The sequence below is a fragment of the Rhineura floridana genome, chromosome 6 (genome assembly GCF_030035675.1).
Source record: "Rhineura floridana isolate rRhiFlo1 chromosome 6, rRhiFlo1.hap2, whole genome shotgun sequence".
NCBI classification, from domain to species: Eukaryota; Metazoa; Chordata; class Lepidosauria; order Squamata; family Rhineuridae; genus Rhineura; species Rhineura floridana.
The window spans coordinates 11,642,639-11,657,857 of record NC_084485.1 but is presented as its reverse complement, the minus strand read 5'-3'; the positions used below and the strand labels follow the sequence as shown (position 1 = coordinate 11,657,857).

The window sequence follows — 15,219 nt, the reverse complement described above, 5'->3', positions numbered from 1 at the left end:
CTGGAGGAAAGGTAAATCTACGCCCTTTAACTCTGCTGAACTCCTAGGAAGCTATCTTCCACCAAGTCTGACCACCTTGATGCATCTAGGCCAGAAATGTTTACTTCAGCCTTCCCAAACTTAGTGTCCTCCAGATGTTTTGGACTACAACTCCCATCAGCCCCAGCCGGAACGCTTGGCTGGGCTACTCCAACTCACAGCATCTCTCCGAGGCCTTTCAAAACATGAGTGCTAACAACACTGCCAAGGACCACTGCTGAAACAGACCACAGTGGCCAGCTAGGACCAGAATGCTGACTACCTTGCAGGGATGCAAGTGCTAGGACACCAGCAGCAGTATCAGATTGTAAGATGGCTTTGGTGACCCAAGTCTTTTGCTAGTTCTGCTATACAGACAAGAGTTTTTCAAGGCAACAGATCAGAGCTGGGCAGCCTGGGGTCCAGGGCCTAATTTCAAAAGTCCTCTGCAAGCAATCAGTTTAGGCAAAAGCCATCTGTCCCTCACCCTGTGTCATGTTAGGGGAAGGAAAAGGGGGAGAGGTGAGAGACAGAAAATGATGGGTTTGCCTCCGGCCCCATCCACAGGTTTCAGACTCAACAATGAGGCCCCCAACAGATTACCCCTAAGGGAATGCAGCCCTTGACATAAAAACGGTTGTCTATCCCTGCAATAAATTTAGCAGGCAATGCCACCAAAGACACTTTGAAGTTGTTTGGTGCAAAGTTGTACAATGCGATGCTCTGGCAAGACCATATTAATCACTTCCAGTTGAGGAATTTGCAGCACAGAGCCAAGTTTGACTCAAAAATCCGATCAAGCCAACAAAATTCTCAGAAATGTGTGCAGTATCATAATACTGCAACTCGAGGGTCAGCCTGAATTATTACTTCAAAGCCAATCAATTGCCAACAATTTTCTTGCTGGAGGAGTGGGGCATAGAGCAACTAAATTAGTTGATATCACCACTACTCATTTGGCTTACAGTTTGATCCAATAAAGTGTCAATGGGATGTGGGCTGCTTGGAGTCAATTAGACCTTCTCTACATCCCCTATGACAGTGATTTCAACACACTGGACAGCTCATTGAAAGTCTGGACTAAAACCTGGGGCAGATTCCACTGCCCAATGACATGGAGTCACCAGCCACCACTGCCCTATGGCGAGTCATAATCTCATGCAGGTGACCGAGTAATGACATTTTTCTCAACTAAAGTTATTGTTGTTTTTCAGTTTGAGCTATTGATGTGGCATAAATGACTACATGTGGGCAGATGGACAAATACATTTTTATTGGCTATTATCTTCTGACGCCTTTTTTTGCAATTCTAGCAGCGATTCGCCTAATAGTGACTAGCTCTACTGCACCAACAACATTAATCTACCTAGATCTGTGGTTCCCAATATGGCACCTGTAGGCACTATGGCATACTCAGACACACCCCTTGGTGCCTGCTAAGAAACAGCAGCACAGGCCTTCCTGGTGTGGCATTCTTTGGCATAGGCCTTCCTGGACTGGACCAATTTGGACTGCAGGCTGGGGAACTGTATGCTTGACAGCTCCCCCCCCCCAAAAAAAAACATGGACAGCTAGCATATCAGGGCCTACACTGAGCAACAACCCTTCTCTCTGACTAGCTACCTTTTTGTGGGCAGGGAGTTCTTCATTTGGAGGAAAATTCAAACACGGTCCCAAACCAGCAGGCTAATGTGCTGCAGTCTTTGCACGTGCTTTTTCTGGATGCCTGAATCAGCTCCAAGTGCCTTTCAGAAGCGGTGTCAAGACTTTTCCTCTTTTCTTTCGTTTCAGTTGGCCTTGACGGACAAGGATCAGACTGGTCTGTTTTAATATTTGTAGAGGACTTCTGCTGTTATTGTTACCCATCCACAGCCTTTCGGTTGGGGGGAGGGTTCCCTATCAAATCTGCCATTGTAGTCCAGTGACAGACAGCCAGACTAGGATTTGGGACACAATATTTGACTGCTTGCATGACTCTAGATCAAGACATTCAACTTCAGCCTGAATTTAAAAACAGCAGAGCTGGCATGAAGTAGCAGTTAGCATGCCAGACACACGGTCCAGGTTCAAACTCCACTGAGCCAAGAAACCTCACTAGGTGACCCTGGGCTAGTCACTACCTTTCAAACCAACTCTACTTCACAGGGTTGTTGTGAGAATAAAAGGGGGAAGGGCCTTTGAATTTGTTAGCCCCCTTGAGAGCCCTTGTTCTGAAGGGTGGGATGAAAATTGTTTAAATGAATAAAAAGTTCTATAGAAATGATAAACATGCGACTACAGTTTTGGATAACTCAGGGTTATATTCAACAAAGCGTTAAGGCAAATGTTCCATCAATGCAAGGATTTCTTTTTGCACAATGGAATGTTCTACACCTCTCCTCCCTCCCCTCCCCATGTACCCACTAAGTATGTTCTGGAGCTTGCCTCAACTCTCCGGAGCAGATTGGGGATGTCACAGGGTGCATGTGGGGGGTGGGGGAGAGAAGCCACATTGTGCTAGTGGTAAGAATGTAAGATGAGCCTGGAGGATCAGGCCAGTGGCCCATCTAGTCCAGCATCCTGTTCTCACAGTGACCAACCAGATGCCCCTATGGGGAAGCCCACAAGCAGGATGTGAATGCAAGAGCACTCTCCCCTCCTCCGGTTTCCAGCAACTGGTATTTGCAAGCATACAGCAATTATTTAGCTGAATTCCTTCCCAAGGCAAAAACAACAGAAGTCATCAAGGGCTTTATCCACCCACCCTACTCACCATAAGTCAGACAACTTCAGACTCACATGCAACCTGCAAGTTCTCTTTTCCCAGGATGGGCCCCAACCTGAGTTTGATCTCATAGCACTTCCAAAGCTCCTTATTTTTTTTTCAACTCTCCAAAAAAGGGTTCTACCCAAAGGTGTCCCTGGCAAAACCAGTTAGGGGCCCATTTTGGGATGACAAGAGGAGAAGAATACACTCACCCAGTATTTCAGACCACAGGTGAGTCTTTCACGTGACTATTCCAGTACCTCAAGGGTGGGCAACCTGTGACTCTCTGGATGCTGCTGCTGGACTACAGCCAACATGGCCAGTGTTCCAACATCATCTAGATCACTGTTCTTCAATCTTGGGCCCCCAGATGTTGTTGGACTACAACTGCCATCATCCTTGGCCACTGGCTAGGGTTGATGGGAGTTGTAGTCCAACACCATCTGGGGAGCCAAGAGTGAAAAACAGTGATCAAGAAAGACTGCACGTTCTTCATCCCTGCTCTTTCTGGCTCTGAGGTATATAAAACCACAAGCACTCTTCAAAGGTACACACTGGCTTTTATTTATTTATTTGCACAGTCTGAAACTTGAATATATACAAGTTTTGAATATGTACACAATAGGGATGTGCTAGAATTCCACTCAACTGGGATTCGGTACTGAATTTTCCATTAATTTGTTTATTCTCCATCGCTGAAGATCGGATTTTAATGTAGCAAATTTCTGCAGCATTTTTTTAAAATGACTTTCTAAAAAAATCCGCCTCTAAGACATTGATTGTAAGAGTTATAATTTATCCATATTTCCCTCAAAATATCTACATTTTAAAGGATATATCGATATTTTCTTCAAAATATCAATATTTCTTTTAAAATGTTGATATTATCAAAAAAGTTTTGAGCAAAAAAAATGGATTGGTAAAAACAGTGGCTAGCAGATACAGAATGAATGCAAATCGATGCCAGCCTGTTGGGTCGACAGAATGCTTTCGAACCAGCACTAGCCAGTGGATCCCATCCCTAGTACCCAACAATAATTCTTGCTGTGAATGTCCTCCACTCCTCCCCCTCCTGCCATCTTTTCCCACCAACCATGAAAACCCTATTCATAGGGTCACCTATAACTCGCAATCGACTTGAAGGCAGTCCATTTCATTTTCATTGAAACCTAAAGTAACGCCTCCTAAAAACATGTAACTTCTGGAGGACAGGCAAGTACCTACAACTCTTCCCCCAATCAATGTTATTTCAAGGGAGGGGGGATGCTCAAAGCCTTTGTGAGTGATTCAGTTTCCTTTCTTAGAGACAGAATCCATGGCCGGATTTAGCTTTTGCAGATCTCAGTTTCTCTTGGAATAACAGCCTCTTTGGGATTACTTAATAAATAAAACATCTCTTTGGAACACTCTTTTGCAAAATGGCAGAGTTCCAAAATGCAGTGCCACCAGATGGTTTTGGATGCCATCAGTAGCAAAAAACAACAACCACAGAGGTTTGTATGAAAATAGAGGAGACCCAAGTCAGCAGATTTTTGATGCCACTTTAAAAACCATATTAAAAAAAGAAACTAAGTGACCACACATTAACAAAATACATCTCCAGGCTTTAATAACAGTCTGGAATACTGATGGGCCGATGAGAATAATAACTAAAAGCAGCTCTGGCCAAAATAATAATATAAAAAACCTTTAAATTCCCTGTAAGCATTCAGGTTGCAATCCTATGCATGCTCACCTATGATTAAGCCCATTTAACATAAAGGTGCTTACTTTTGAGTAAGTATTTATGAGATTGGTTTGTTAGCCATTTTCACACTTCACCATACAAGACACCCATTGATGCTGATTCACATCCAACTAAGTGTAAGTCATGTTTAAATTAGTTAGGAAGGAATGACTGTGCTTTAAGTAAATAAGAAGAGCAGCTATTTTATTAAGTGCAATGCAAAAACAACCTCTGATATATTGTATCTAAATCCCCTCTGTCTGTCTTTTCATAATTTAATATAAAAAAAGACACGGGCACACATCCATACTCTAGCTGAGCAATTAGATGCATGCAGCCATCCCTTCTTAAAAGGAAGTGCTGGCGTGTCAACATCTGCTTTTTGTCTCTGCATTTCCCTCTCTACTCCTGCTGCAAAAGCTCCCAACTCCACTTTGCTTTCTCTCCAACATCTAGCTTCTGTGGCGCAAGAACATAAGAACATAAGAAGAGCCTGCTGGATCAGGCCAGTGGCCCATCTAGTCCAGCATCCTCTTCTCACAGTGGCCAACCAGGTGCCTGGGGGAAGCCCGCAAGCAGGACCCAAGTGCAAGAACACTCTCCCCTCCTGAGGCCTCCGGCAACTGGTTTTCAGAAGCATGCTGCCTCTGACTAGGGTGGCACAGCACAGCCATCATGGCTAGTAGCCATTGATAGCCCTGTCCTCCATGAATTTGTCTAATCTTCTTTTAAAGCCGTCCAAGCTGGTGGCCATTACTGCATCTTGTGGGAGCAAATTCCATAGTTTAACTATGCGCTGAGTAAAGAAGTACTTCCTTTTGTCTGTCCTGAATCTTCCAACATTCAGCTTCTTTGAATGTCCACGAGTTCTAGTATTATGAGAGAGGGAGAAGAACTTTTCTCTGTCCACTTTCTCAATGCCATGCATAATTTTATACACTTCTATCATGTCTCCTCTGACCCGCCTTTTCTCTAAACTAAAAAGCCCCAAATGCTGCAACCTTTCCTCGTAAGGGAGTCGCTCCATCCCCTTGATCATTCTGGTTGCCCTCTTCTGAACCTTTTCCAACTCTATAATATCCTTTTTGAGATGAGGCGACCAGAACTGTACACAGTATTCCAAATGCGGCCGCACCATAGATTTATACAACGGCATTATGAGATCGGCTGTTTTATTTTCAATACTTTTCCTAATTATCGCTAGCATGGAATTTGCCTTTTTCACAGCTGCCGCACACTGGGTCGACATTTTCATCGTGCTGTCCACTACAACCCCGAGGTCTCTCTCCTGGTCGGTCACCGCCAGTTCAGACCCCATGAGCGTATATGTGAAATTAAGATTTTTTGCTCCAATATGCATAATTTTACACTTGTTTATATTGAATTGCATTTGCCATTTTTCCGCCCATTCTCTCAGTTTGGAGAGGTCTTTTTGGAGCTCTTCGCAATCCCTTTTTGTTTTAACAACCCTGAACAATTTAGTGTCATCAGCAAACTTGGCCACTTCACTGCTCACTCCTAATTCTAGGTCATTAATGAACAAGTTGAAAAGTACAAGTCCCAATGCCGATCCCTGAGGGACTCCACTTTCTACAGCCCTCCATTGGGAGAACTGTCCGTTTATTCCTACTCTCTGCTTTCTGCTTCTTAACCAATTTCTTATCCACAAGAGGACCTCTCCTCTTATTCCATGACTGCTAAGCTTCCTCAGAAGCCTTTGGTGAGGTACCTTGTCAAACGCTTTTTGAAAGTCTAAGTACACTATGTCCACTGGATCACCTCTATCTATATGCTTGTTGACACTCTCAAAGAATTCTAATAGGTTACTGAGACAGGACTTTCCCTTGCAGAAGCCATGCTGGCTCTGCTTCAGCAAGGCTTGTTCTTCTATGTGCTTAGTTAATCTAGCTTTAATTATACTTTCTACCAGTTTTCCAGGGACAGAAGTTAAGCTAACTGGCCTGTAATTTCCGGGATCCCCTCTGGATCCCCTTTTGAAGATTGGCGTTACATTTGCCACTTTCCAGTCCTCAGGCACGGAGGAGGATCCAAGGGACAAGTTACATATTTTAGTTAGCAGATCAGCAATTTCACATTTGAGTTCTTTGAGAACTCTCGGGTGGATGCCATCCGGGCCCAGTGATTTGTCAGTTTTTATATTGTCCATTAAGCTTAGAACTTCCTCTCTCGTTACCACTATTTGTCTCAGTTCCTCAGAATCCCTTCCTGCAAATGTTAGTTCAGGTTCAGGGATCTGCCCTATATCTTCCACTGTGAAGACAGATGCAAAGAATTCATTTAGCTTCTCTGCAATCTCCTTATCGTTCTTTAGGACACCTTTGACTCCCTTATCATCCAAGGGTCCAATTGTCTCCCTAGATGGTCTCCTGCTTTGAATGTATTTATAGAATTTTTTGTTGTTGGTTTTTATGTTCTTAGCAATGTGCTCCTCAAATTCTTTGTTAGCATCCCTTATTGTCTTCTTGCATTTCTTTTGCCAGAGTTTGTGTTCTTTTTTATTTTCTTCATTTGGACAAGACTTCCATTTTTTGAAGGAAGACTTTTTGCCTCTAAGAGCTTCCTTGACTTTGCTCGTTAACCATGCTGGCATCTTCTTGGCCCTGGCGGTACCTTTTCTGATCTGCGGTATGCACTCCAGTTGAGCTTCTAATATAGTGTTTTTAAACAACTTCCAAGCATTTTCGAGTGATGTGACCCTCTGGACTTTGTTTTTCAGCTTTCTTTTTACCAATCCCCTCATTTTTGTGAAGTTTCCTCTTTTGAAGTCAAATGTGACCGTGTTGGATTTTCTTGGCAATTGGCCAGTTACATGTATGTTTAATTTAATAGCACTGTGGTCACTGCTCCCAATCGGTTCAACAACACTTACATCTCGCACCAGGTCCCAGTCCCCACTGAGGATTAAGTCCAGGGTTGCCGTCCCTCTGGTTGGTTCCATGACCAACTGGTCTAGGGAATAGTCATTTAGAATATCTAGAAACTTTGCTTCTTTGTCATGACTGGAACACATATGCAGCCAGTCTATGTCCGGGTAGTTGAAGTCACCCATTACTACCACATTTCCTAGTTTGGATGCTTCCTCAATTTCATATCTCATCTCCAGGTCTCCCTGAGCATTTTGATCAGGGGGACGATAGATCGTTCCCAGTATTAAGTCCCTCCTGGGGCATGGTATCACCACCCACAACGATTCTGTGGAGGAGTCTGCCTCTTTTGGGGTTTCGAGCTTGCTGGATTCAATGCCTTCTTTCACGTATAGAGCGACTCCGCCACCAATACGTCCTTCCCTGTCCTTCCGATATAGTTTATATCCAGGGATAACCGTATCCCACTGGTTTTCTCCATTCCACCAGGTCTCGGTTATGCCCACTATATCAATGCTCTTCTCTAAGACCAAGCACTCCAGTTCTCCCATCTTGGTTCGGAGGCTCCTAGCATTAGCGTACAGGCAGTTGTAAGCAGTGTCTCTCTTCAAGTGTCTTTGGCACTTGTGGTTAGGCCTGTGGTAATTTTGCTCTTCTGAATTTATATCCTGAGCCCCTGCTCTCACAATGCCTACTTCTAGGCCTACCCCTTTTAAAATTTCATCATTTCTTTGGTTTTTATCCCAGGGGGGAGGTTTATTCCGAACCGGACCTTTCTCAGCTCCTGTCGGGTTTCCCCCCTCAGTCAGTTTAAAAGCTGCTCTGCCACCTTTTTAATTTTAAGTGCCGGCAGTCTGGTTCCATTCTGGTTCAAGTGGAAGGAAGGAAAAAGAGCAGGCAACAAAGATGTCTTGGATGTGTAGGCTACACTTCCCCACCAAATGAAAACAGAGGTGCCAAGTCTGCAGAGGTGTTTGTAGTCTAAAAGCGGGGTGGGGAAGGAGACTGAGCGAATAAGTGAGTGACTGAGAGAGAGAGAAGAAGGAAAATGTGAAGAACAAGAGAAAGCCATTGGTTGGCAACTAGTGGGGTCTGCGTGCCATTCAGCTTGAGGTATTGCTATGGTGATACCTAGCAAAGCCAGAGGAAAGCAGTGAGCAATCCTGTTCCACATATTCAATCTGATCCCATACACAATAGCATCTCCTGTACATGCTAACATCCACCATGCAGGTCCTTGCTCCTTAACTCATAGGCCAAAGGGATGAAGCAATTGCTCCACACTAATTATGTAGGAAAGAGACACTGTACTTCAGCAGATATCATCTTGGACCAAAACCTGGATTTCAGTTCCCCGTGGCAGCCCAGGCTCAATGAGCTGCATCTAAGCTCCCCATCTGTAGCTAAATAGGTCCCCAGTTTTCCCCATCTGCACAGTGGGGCGAGTGGCGGAGATGAGAACAGAGATGAACATAACAGAAGTTGGAAAACACCATAAGCATCAAAACGTGCTACAGCCATAGTAATTTTGATTTACTGCAAGAAGCCCTTGGGGAAACAAATTAATCCTACATGCAAGACTATCCTCTCCAATTCATCCAATTGTTTGCAAAAAAAGCCACTTAGGTATAACAAGACCAATAGCAGGTAGGTGTCATTTTGCTGGACATGGAAAAAGAGATGAAGACACAAGCAATGCAAACAGGCTTCTAAAGGAAAATTAGGATTTCCCCCACTGAATCAGACCAATGACTCTACCAGAATTGAAAAAGCATGCCTTCTGCAGAGAAATTTGAAAAACAAGGCAAGTTGAGGATATTCAATCCCTTTGTTTTTGCCTTTGATGTCAGGAAGCTTAGTCCTTGAATTACCATGCAGAATAAGCCAAACTGACTTGGAGCCTAATCTTGTGCGTGCTCACTGAGCAATAATTTGCACCTAGCTCAATGGAATTCACTCTTAGCTAAGGTTGCATGAGACTGTATGGAGCCAGGATAGTGAACTTGCACTAACTTATTGATGCGAGTGGTCCGTTATCATAACACACTGAAGCAATGAGTTCCACAGGTAACCAATGCACTTTATGAAGCACCATTTTCTTTTGTTTTCTTTTACACTGCTTATCACTTTCAGTTGATGACTTTCAGGGGTTTGGTTTTTTAAAAGGTGTTAGATAGAGCGGGAGCCATTTTTTCCTATCCTTCCGCCTCCCCCACCCCATCTCTGTGGTTGCCACATCTCTCACCTTCTTTGTTTTCACCCAACACTGAACCAATGTCTAAGCAAGGCTTAATGCACATATGTCCTTTTCCCCCCTGTAAACAAAAACATACTATCACCAGAACTCAGGCCAAAAACTGACTGGATACATTTTTGAGGGGGGGGCTGGAAGTCAGTAAGTAAACCTACTGCACAAACTGGCATACAAGACAGGTGAAGAAGGGATGCCTAGTTTGTTTGTTTGCAGCTGACAGATAGGATGGCTTGCCAAAGCTGCACTTCCATCAGCATGCAATTAAAAGATATATCCGACAGCGGAAGGTAGAATAGATAAATATGGTGGACAGAGGGGATGGTAGGCTATTGGCAAGGACGGAGGGACAGAGAGATGGTTAGATAGATGGGTGGGTGTTTACAATGAAAGGGAGGTCTCCCGACTAGGCGCACAGATGGACAAAATGGTCAGAGAAGGACAGAAGGCGTCACGACTGAAGGAATGCACAGCAAGGGGAGCGTGGATCCGGCGGGGCTGGAGCGCTGATGCAGGGAAAAGGTGGGACATTGCAAGAAAGGGACAATGAACGGAGTGAGTTATGGAGATGAGAAGCGGGGGGGGGCAGAGATGGAGACCGATGTGGAGGAGGGGCGATGCCTGGAAGAGTGTCCAGGGAATAACGGGTGAGTGGATGGAAGGAAGGATATATGAAAGGGCAGACGGATGGATTGATGGATGGATGGGGCACAGCGGCAGAAGGGGCTACTGATTAAGGGGAGGGGAACTGGGGATGCAGGAAACAGAGGGGTGGGCACTGGGGGGGAGGCGGGCATGAGCTCGGAAGAGCAACAGAGCCGGCCAATCTTGCTTGCTGGTACCAGGCGGGGTGGGGAGGGGGGCTCTGTAGCTGCGGTGGGGGGGTGTTAAGGCAGTTGCCCCCCTGCCCGGCCCGGCCCCAGCCGCGGCTCCCTCGACTCACACGTAAGCGTGGTAGATGAACGCCCAGCCGCGGGGTCTCTCGAGCACGTTGTAGAGGAAATTCTGGAGCTTGCGGTAAAAGGCGTTCCTCTTGGGCGGCTTGCCGGAGACGGCCGAGCGGGGCTTGCTGAGGATGGAGCCGCGCTTGCCGCCGCCGCCGCCGCCACCCTCGGACCCGGCGATGAGCAGCGCCCCGTCGCGGGTGGAGTCCGGCGCGCCGGCGTCCAGCCCCACGAAGCCCACCTTCAGCTTCTTCTCGCCCGACGCGCCCGCGTACACGCCTCCGTTGCGCGACTTCTGCACCATCCTGCTCCGCCGGCGGCGATCGGGACCTCAGAGGGGCTGCGAGGGGGGCAGCGGCGGGCAGGGGGGCTGCCCTGGGCCGGAGGGGGGCAGCGGCATGGCGGGGAGCGGCGGGGAGGAGGAGGTGCGGCGACGGAGGCTGCGGCAGCTTCTTCCCCGTGCTTGCAAAGGAGCAAGCGGAGGAGAGGGCGACCCGCCGGGGGAGGCGCGAGAGCGGCGCGGAGGAAACCAGGAGCAGCTTCTGCCACCGGCTCAGCCCCCTCTCCGCCCGCTCCTGGCGCCGCTCCGCCCAGCCGCCGCCAGCCCCCTCCCCCTCGCCCCCTCCCTTAACCCTTCCCGCGCCTCTCTTGGGCTGCTGCTGCTGGCAACTTCAGCCATGGCTGGCGGGGAAGGGACCCCAGAGATCCCCACCAGTCCAGCCCACCCCACCCCGAGGTTGAATTAGTGCCAGGTCTTACATCCCTCGCAGAAGGACTGGTGGGAAATGGTAGCCGCTAAAAAGAATGATCGTGCGCCTCTGAGCACGTGCAGAGGGCCGGGCTTCGGCTCCATCCCTGGCGGAAATCGGAATTGTACAGCCGGATCCCTCTACACTTTTTCTCTCGAATGAGATTCCATCAAATTGGGTTTGCACAGGACTAAGGATTTCGGGATGAAGGCCAGATTTTTATGTATATCTATATAATATTCAGAGATCCAGCCCAGCGTAATATGCACGCAGCAGAACAGGGCTGTGTGTGGGCAAATTTCTCCGACAAAGGAACCCACTGGATTGGTGAGGGGGAGATCCAGAAGAAAGATCCCAACCAATCAAAACTAGACTTGTCAATAATAAAAATAACAGCCTAAAATCCATCTAAAGAACAAAAAGGCTCTCATCACAATGTATGCACAGCAGAAGCAGGAAACAGCAGATAGAATCATACACTCCTAGAACTTCGGCCCCCAACAAAAACTGGTGGTTGTCACCAGCAAAACTTTTAACACAATTCACCTGTCATATTTGGCTACAGTACCTGCTTGCCTGGGAATGCAAAAAGCCAGGACGCCATCAAGACCCTGGAGACATAATTCATAGTCCTTTGGATTTTTGGCCCAAGTTTGAAAGTTTATCCATAGCAAAGCAAAGCTGGTTAGTTTCACCTTTAAAAAACCCTTCCTTAAACGAGCTTCATTCCTGAAGGATTCCTTAAATGAGGTATTACTGTGAAAGACTTGTTGAAAAAGGAAGGTCTTCAATAGACACAGAAAAGATAACAGAGATGGCACCTTTCTAACATTTAAGGGGAGGGAATTCCAAAGTGTTGGTGCCACAAAACTAAAGGTCCACTTTCTATATTGTGTGGAATGGGCCTCCTAATAAGATGGTATCTGCAGGAGGCCCTCACCTGCAGAGCACAGTGATCAACTGGTATATAAGGGGTAAGACGATCTTTCAGGTATTCCAGTCCCAAGCTGCACAGGGCATTGTACATGTGCTGATTTCAAAACAGCTAATGAGGTATGGTTTTCCTTTGCCAAAGCTATGCTGATTTTTTTCTCAGGAAGATTTATTATTCCATATGTCTGACAGTTCTAGCTTTAATAATGCTTTCTTCCAAAATACTAGAACAGGAAATATGCAGATGGGTCTGTAAGCTTTTGATACTCCCATTAGATTCTTTTTTTAAAAAAAAAAAGTGTGGTATGTTGTCTACACTCTTTTGGCTAGGAGGCTGGTTTTAGAGATAAGATTCAGTGTGTGTGTGTATGTAAAGAATTTCATAGCATGAGTTCAACAACATTCCGGTGAATGCCATTTGGCCCTATTAATTTTTTTAATTTTAAATTATCAATTTATATCAGCCTCTGAATGGGTTTGTATATTTTTAATATGGATAAAGACATGCCCTGGAATATGCAATTGAGAGAGAGAGAGAGAGAGAGAGAGAGAGAGAGAGAGAGAGAGAGAGCTCTGGGTTCTAAAACTTCATCTTCTGTCATCTCCATTTGACCTGGTTCTTCAGATGCCTCCCTCAAAACAATTTGCAGAGTTGATATCAGTCCAAGAGCTCCCACCATGAAGAGAGATGCAAGTAATTCATTGACTTTTCTACAATTTCCTGGTCCTCCTACAGTACATCCTTTCCCTCTTTGTCATCTAACAATCCTTCTGTCATGCTCACCACATACCAGGTGGGACCAGCCCAGAACTGGATGAGGCCCTCCTCAGAGAAGGGAGATCCTATTCCCAATCCTAGCACCTACCAGGTTCAAAGGTCATCAGCAGCCAATTCTATACCTTTTGATACTACCACCAGGAAGATGCCCTCCTTGGGGTTGCTGCAGATGAAGAGTCATAACCGGGCTAGTCTCATCTCGCAGCCTCAACCCACACTCGGGAACAGAGGAGGACATCAATGGGGAGCAGGCACCTCTTGAAGAGTTGCTAACCCCCCACTCTGGGTACTTCGAGCCAGAAGACATTGCTTATGTAGTGGCAAATTCAGAAGTGCAGCGTTCCTTCATATTAGTCACAGCCATGGCCCCGCCCCACCCCTTTTTTGCTGTGGAATTGGGAATGAGATCCTTGTTCATGCCTTCTCCCACGATAACAGATGTCCCTAGGAGCCAATCAGCATGAAGGGGGAGTGTTAACTACTGAAAAGAGTCTTCTCAGTGACTGACGCCTTCTTTCACTCTAATTGGCTGCAATCATCATGAAGGGGGGAGAGTATTAGCTAATGAAAGGAGTCTTCTCAGTGGCTGACTCACTTTCTTTCACTCTGATTGGCTCCAATCATCAGGAAGGGACAAGGAAGCATGTTAGAAGTCTCTTCTCCATTGCTAACACACTCCCCTTTCATGCTGATTGGCTTGTAGGATGCTGGAGATGTAGGGCCCCGCCGGGAGCCTGCTCCCAAAAAAGTAAGGAATCTAAGATCCCCTGAGACCCTAGATGACTACACCCCTGTTTACCAGACTCCTTGGATAGTCCCGGGGCACCCCTGTCATCTCTTGGAGACTATGGCTGCAAAACACTGCAGTAGCCCTGAAGAGACTACTTCTCAGAGCAGGTGGGAGCATCAGCAGGACTAGCCTGGCTAGAAGGGCTTTGCAGCATCTCCTTTTCCATTGGTGGGTGAGAATGCTCCAGCTTGCTTTCTTGCCGTGCTCTGTCCAAGGTGCTGACTGCTTCTGCCTTGTCTTAAGCCAGACCTTGCTGAATCTGGCCTTACGAACATGATTCTGCCAGTAAGTGCCACTGTTACAGTCCCTTTCCCCAATAGGCTTGCTGCCTGGTCAGAGCAGGATACCCACCTCCAGAGCCTTCAAGGTCATCCCCAGGACCTCATGAGCAGAGGCAGTGGAAGATCCAAGTGGGAGCCCAGAACCCAAGGGACAGTTTCCATCTGACAGCCTGTGGCCTTCCATCCCTGACCCCTACTCAGGAGGAGGAAGCCAAATCCAAACATGGCCCTGCTCACCCTCCAGGAAAGGGCAGGTCAGCAGCAGGTCTGCTTATAAAGCTGCTCAGCTGGTGCATAGCAGTTGCTGATGCCATGTGTCATCCTGTCCAGCTTTTATGTTTCAGCTGCAGAGCACTCCTGATACTTCAAGAACCTTAGCCTTGACCTACTAGACAGCTCCTGGTGGTAATATGGGAATCGAGTCACACAGCAGCGGTGATGAGAATAGCTTTCAGGAAAACTACATCTCCCATGGTCTCCTGGACCTGAGCATCTTGTAATCCTGTCTGTCATGGCAATGCAGAGGAGGGAGGGGAGGAAAGTAGGCTCTGCTCTCATTGGGCACTTCTGCTGCTGCTACCACCACCACCAATCAGAGGGAAGTGGAAGTGTGATGGGGTCACAGATGCTGGTGGTGAAGCCTTTTGTGTATGGGACTGGAAGGTGGAGAGCAGCGGGCAACTCAATGCTCAGAATGGCTCAGGAAAATTTCTTGGGTTCTTCTGATTTCTCATGGAAGAACTTGTGTTATTGCCAAGCCAAGGAGCACTTGGGAGAGCATGACCATCTCTATGCCTAATGACTTCTGGTTTGTGATGGCTCTTTTGAAAATGGGGTGTTGTTGTTTTTTTCACTGGGACTGATTTGCAATACAAAACTGGACTTTTAAAAATAAAATGATTACAGCAGGGATTCCTTTAGCCCATCCCTGGATTGTATTTATTCAAAGAGCCTTTGAATGTCCACCTCTATGTAAGATGAATCAGACACCCTGAAAAAACTCAGAGGCTCTCCAGTTAAGGGGACTTTCCCAGTTTAATCTCCAATTTAAACTTTCCTTTCTTTTACCTTCCAGCCATTGCTCCTAGTCTTCCCTTCCTCCGGGAACACAAACAATT

General features: G+C 46.5%; 1 protein-coding gene across 5 annotated transcripts in view; it reads right to left on the bottom strand.

Annotated features, from left to right (window-relative positions):
* Positions 1 to 10,874, bottom strand: part of KCNQ2 (potassium voltage-gated channel subfamily Q member 2) — a 160,173-nt gene extending 149,299 nt beyond the window's left edge. For all 5 annotated transcript variants that reach the window (XM_061630248.1, XM_061630247.1, XM_061630250.1 and 2 more), the window contains exon 1: positions 10,570 to 10,874. In XM_061630248.1, the coding sequence (XP_061486232.1) occupies positions 10,570 to 10,874 (305 nt within the window). The remainder of the gene's footprint in view (positions 1 to 10,569) is intronic.
* Between the last annotated feature and the right edge of the window lie 4,345 nt (positions 10,875 to 15,219).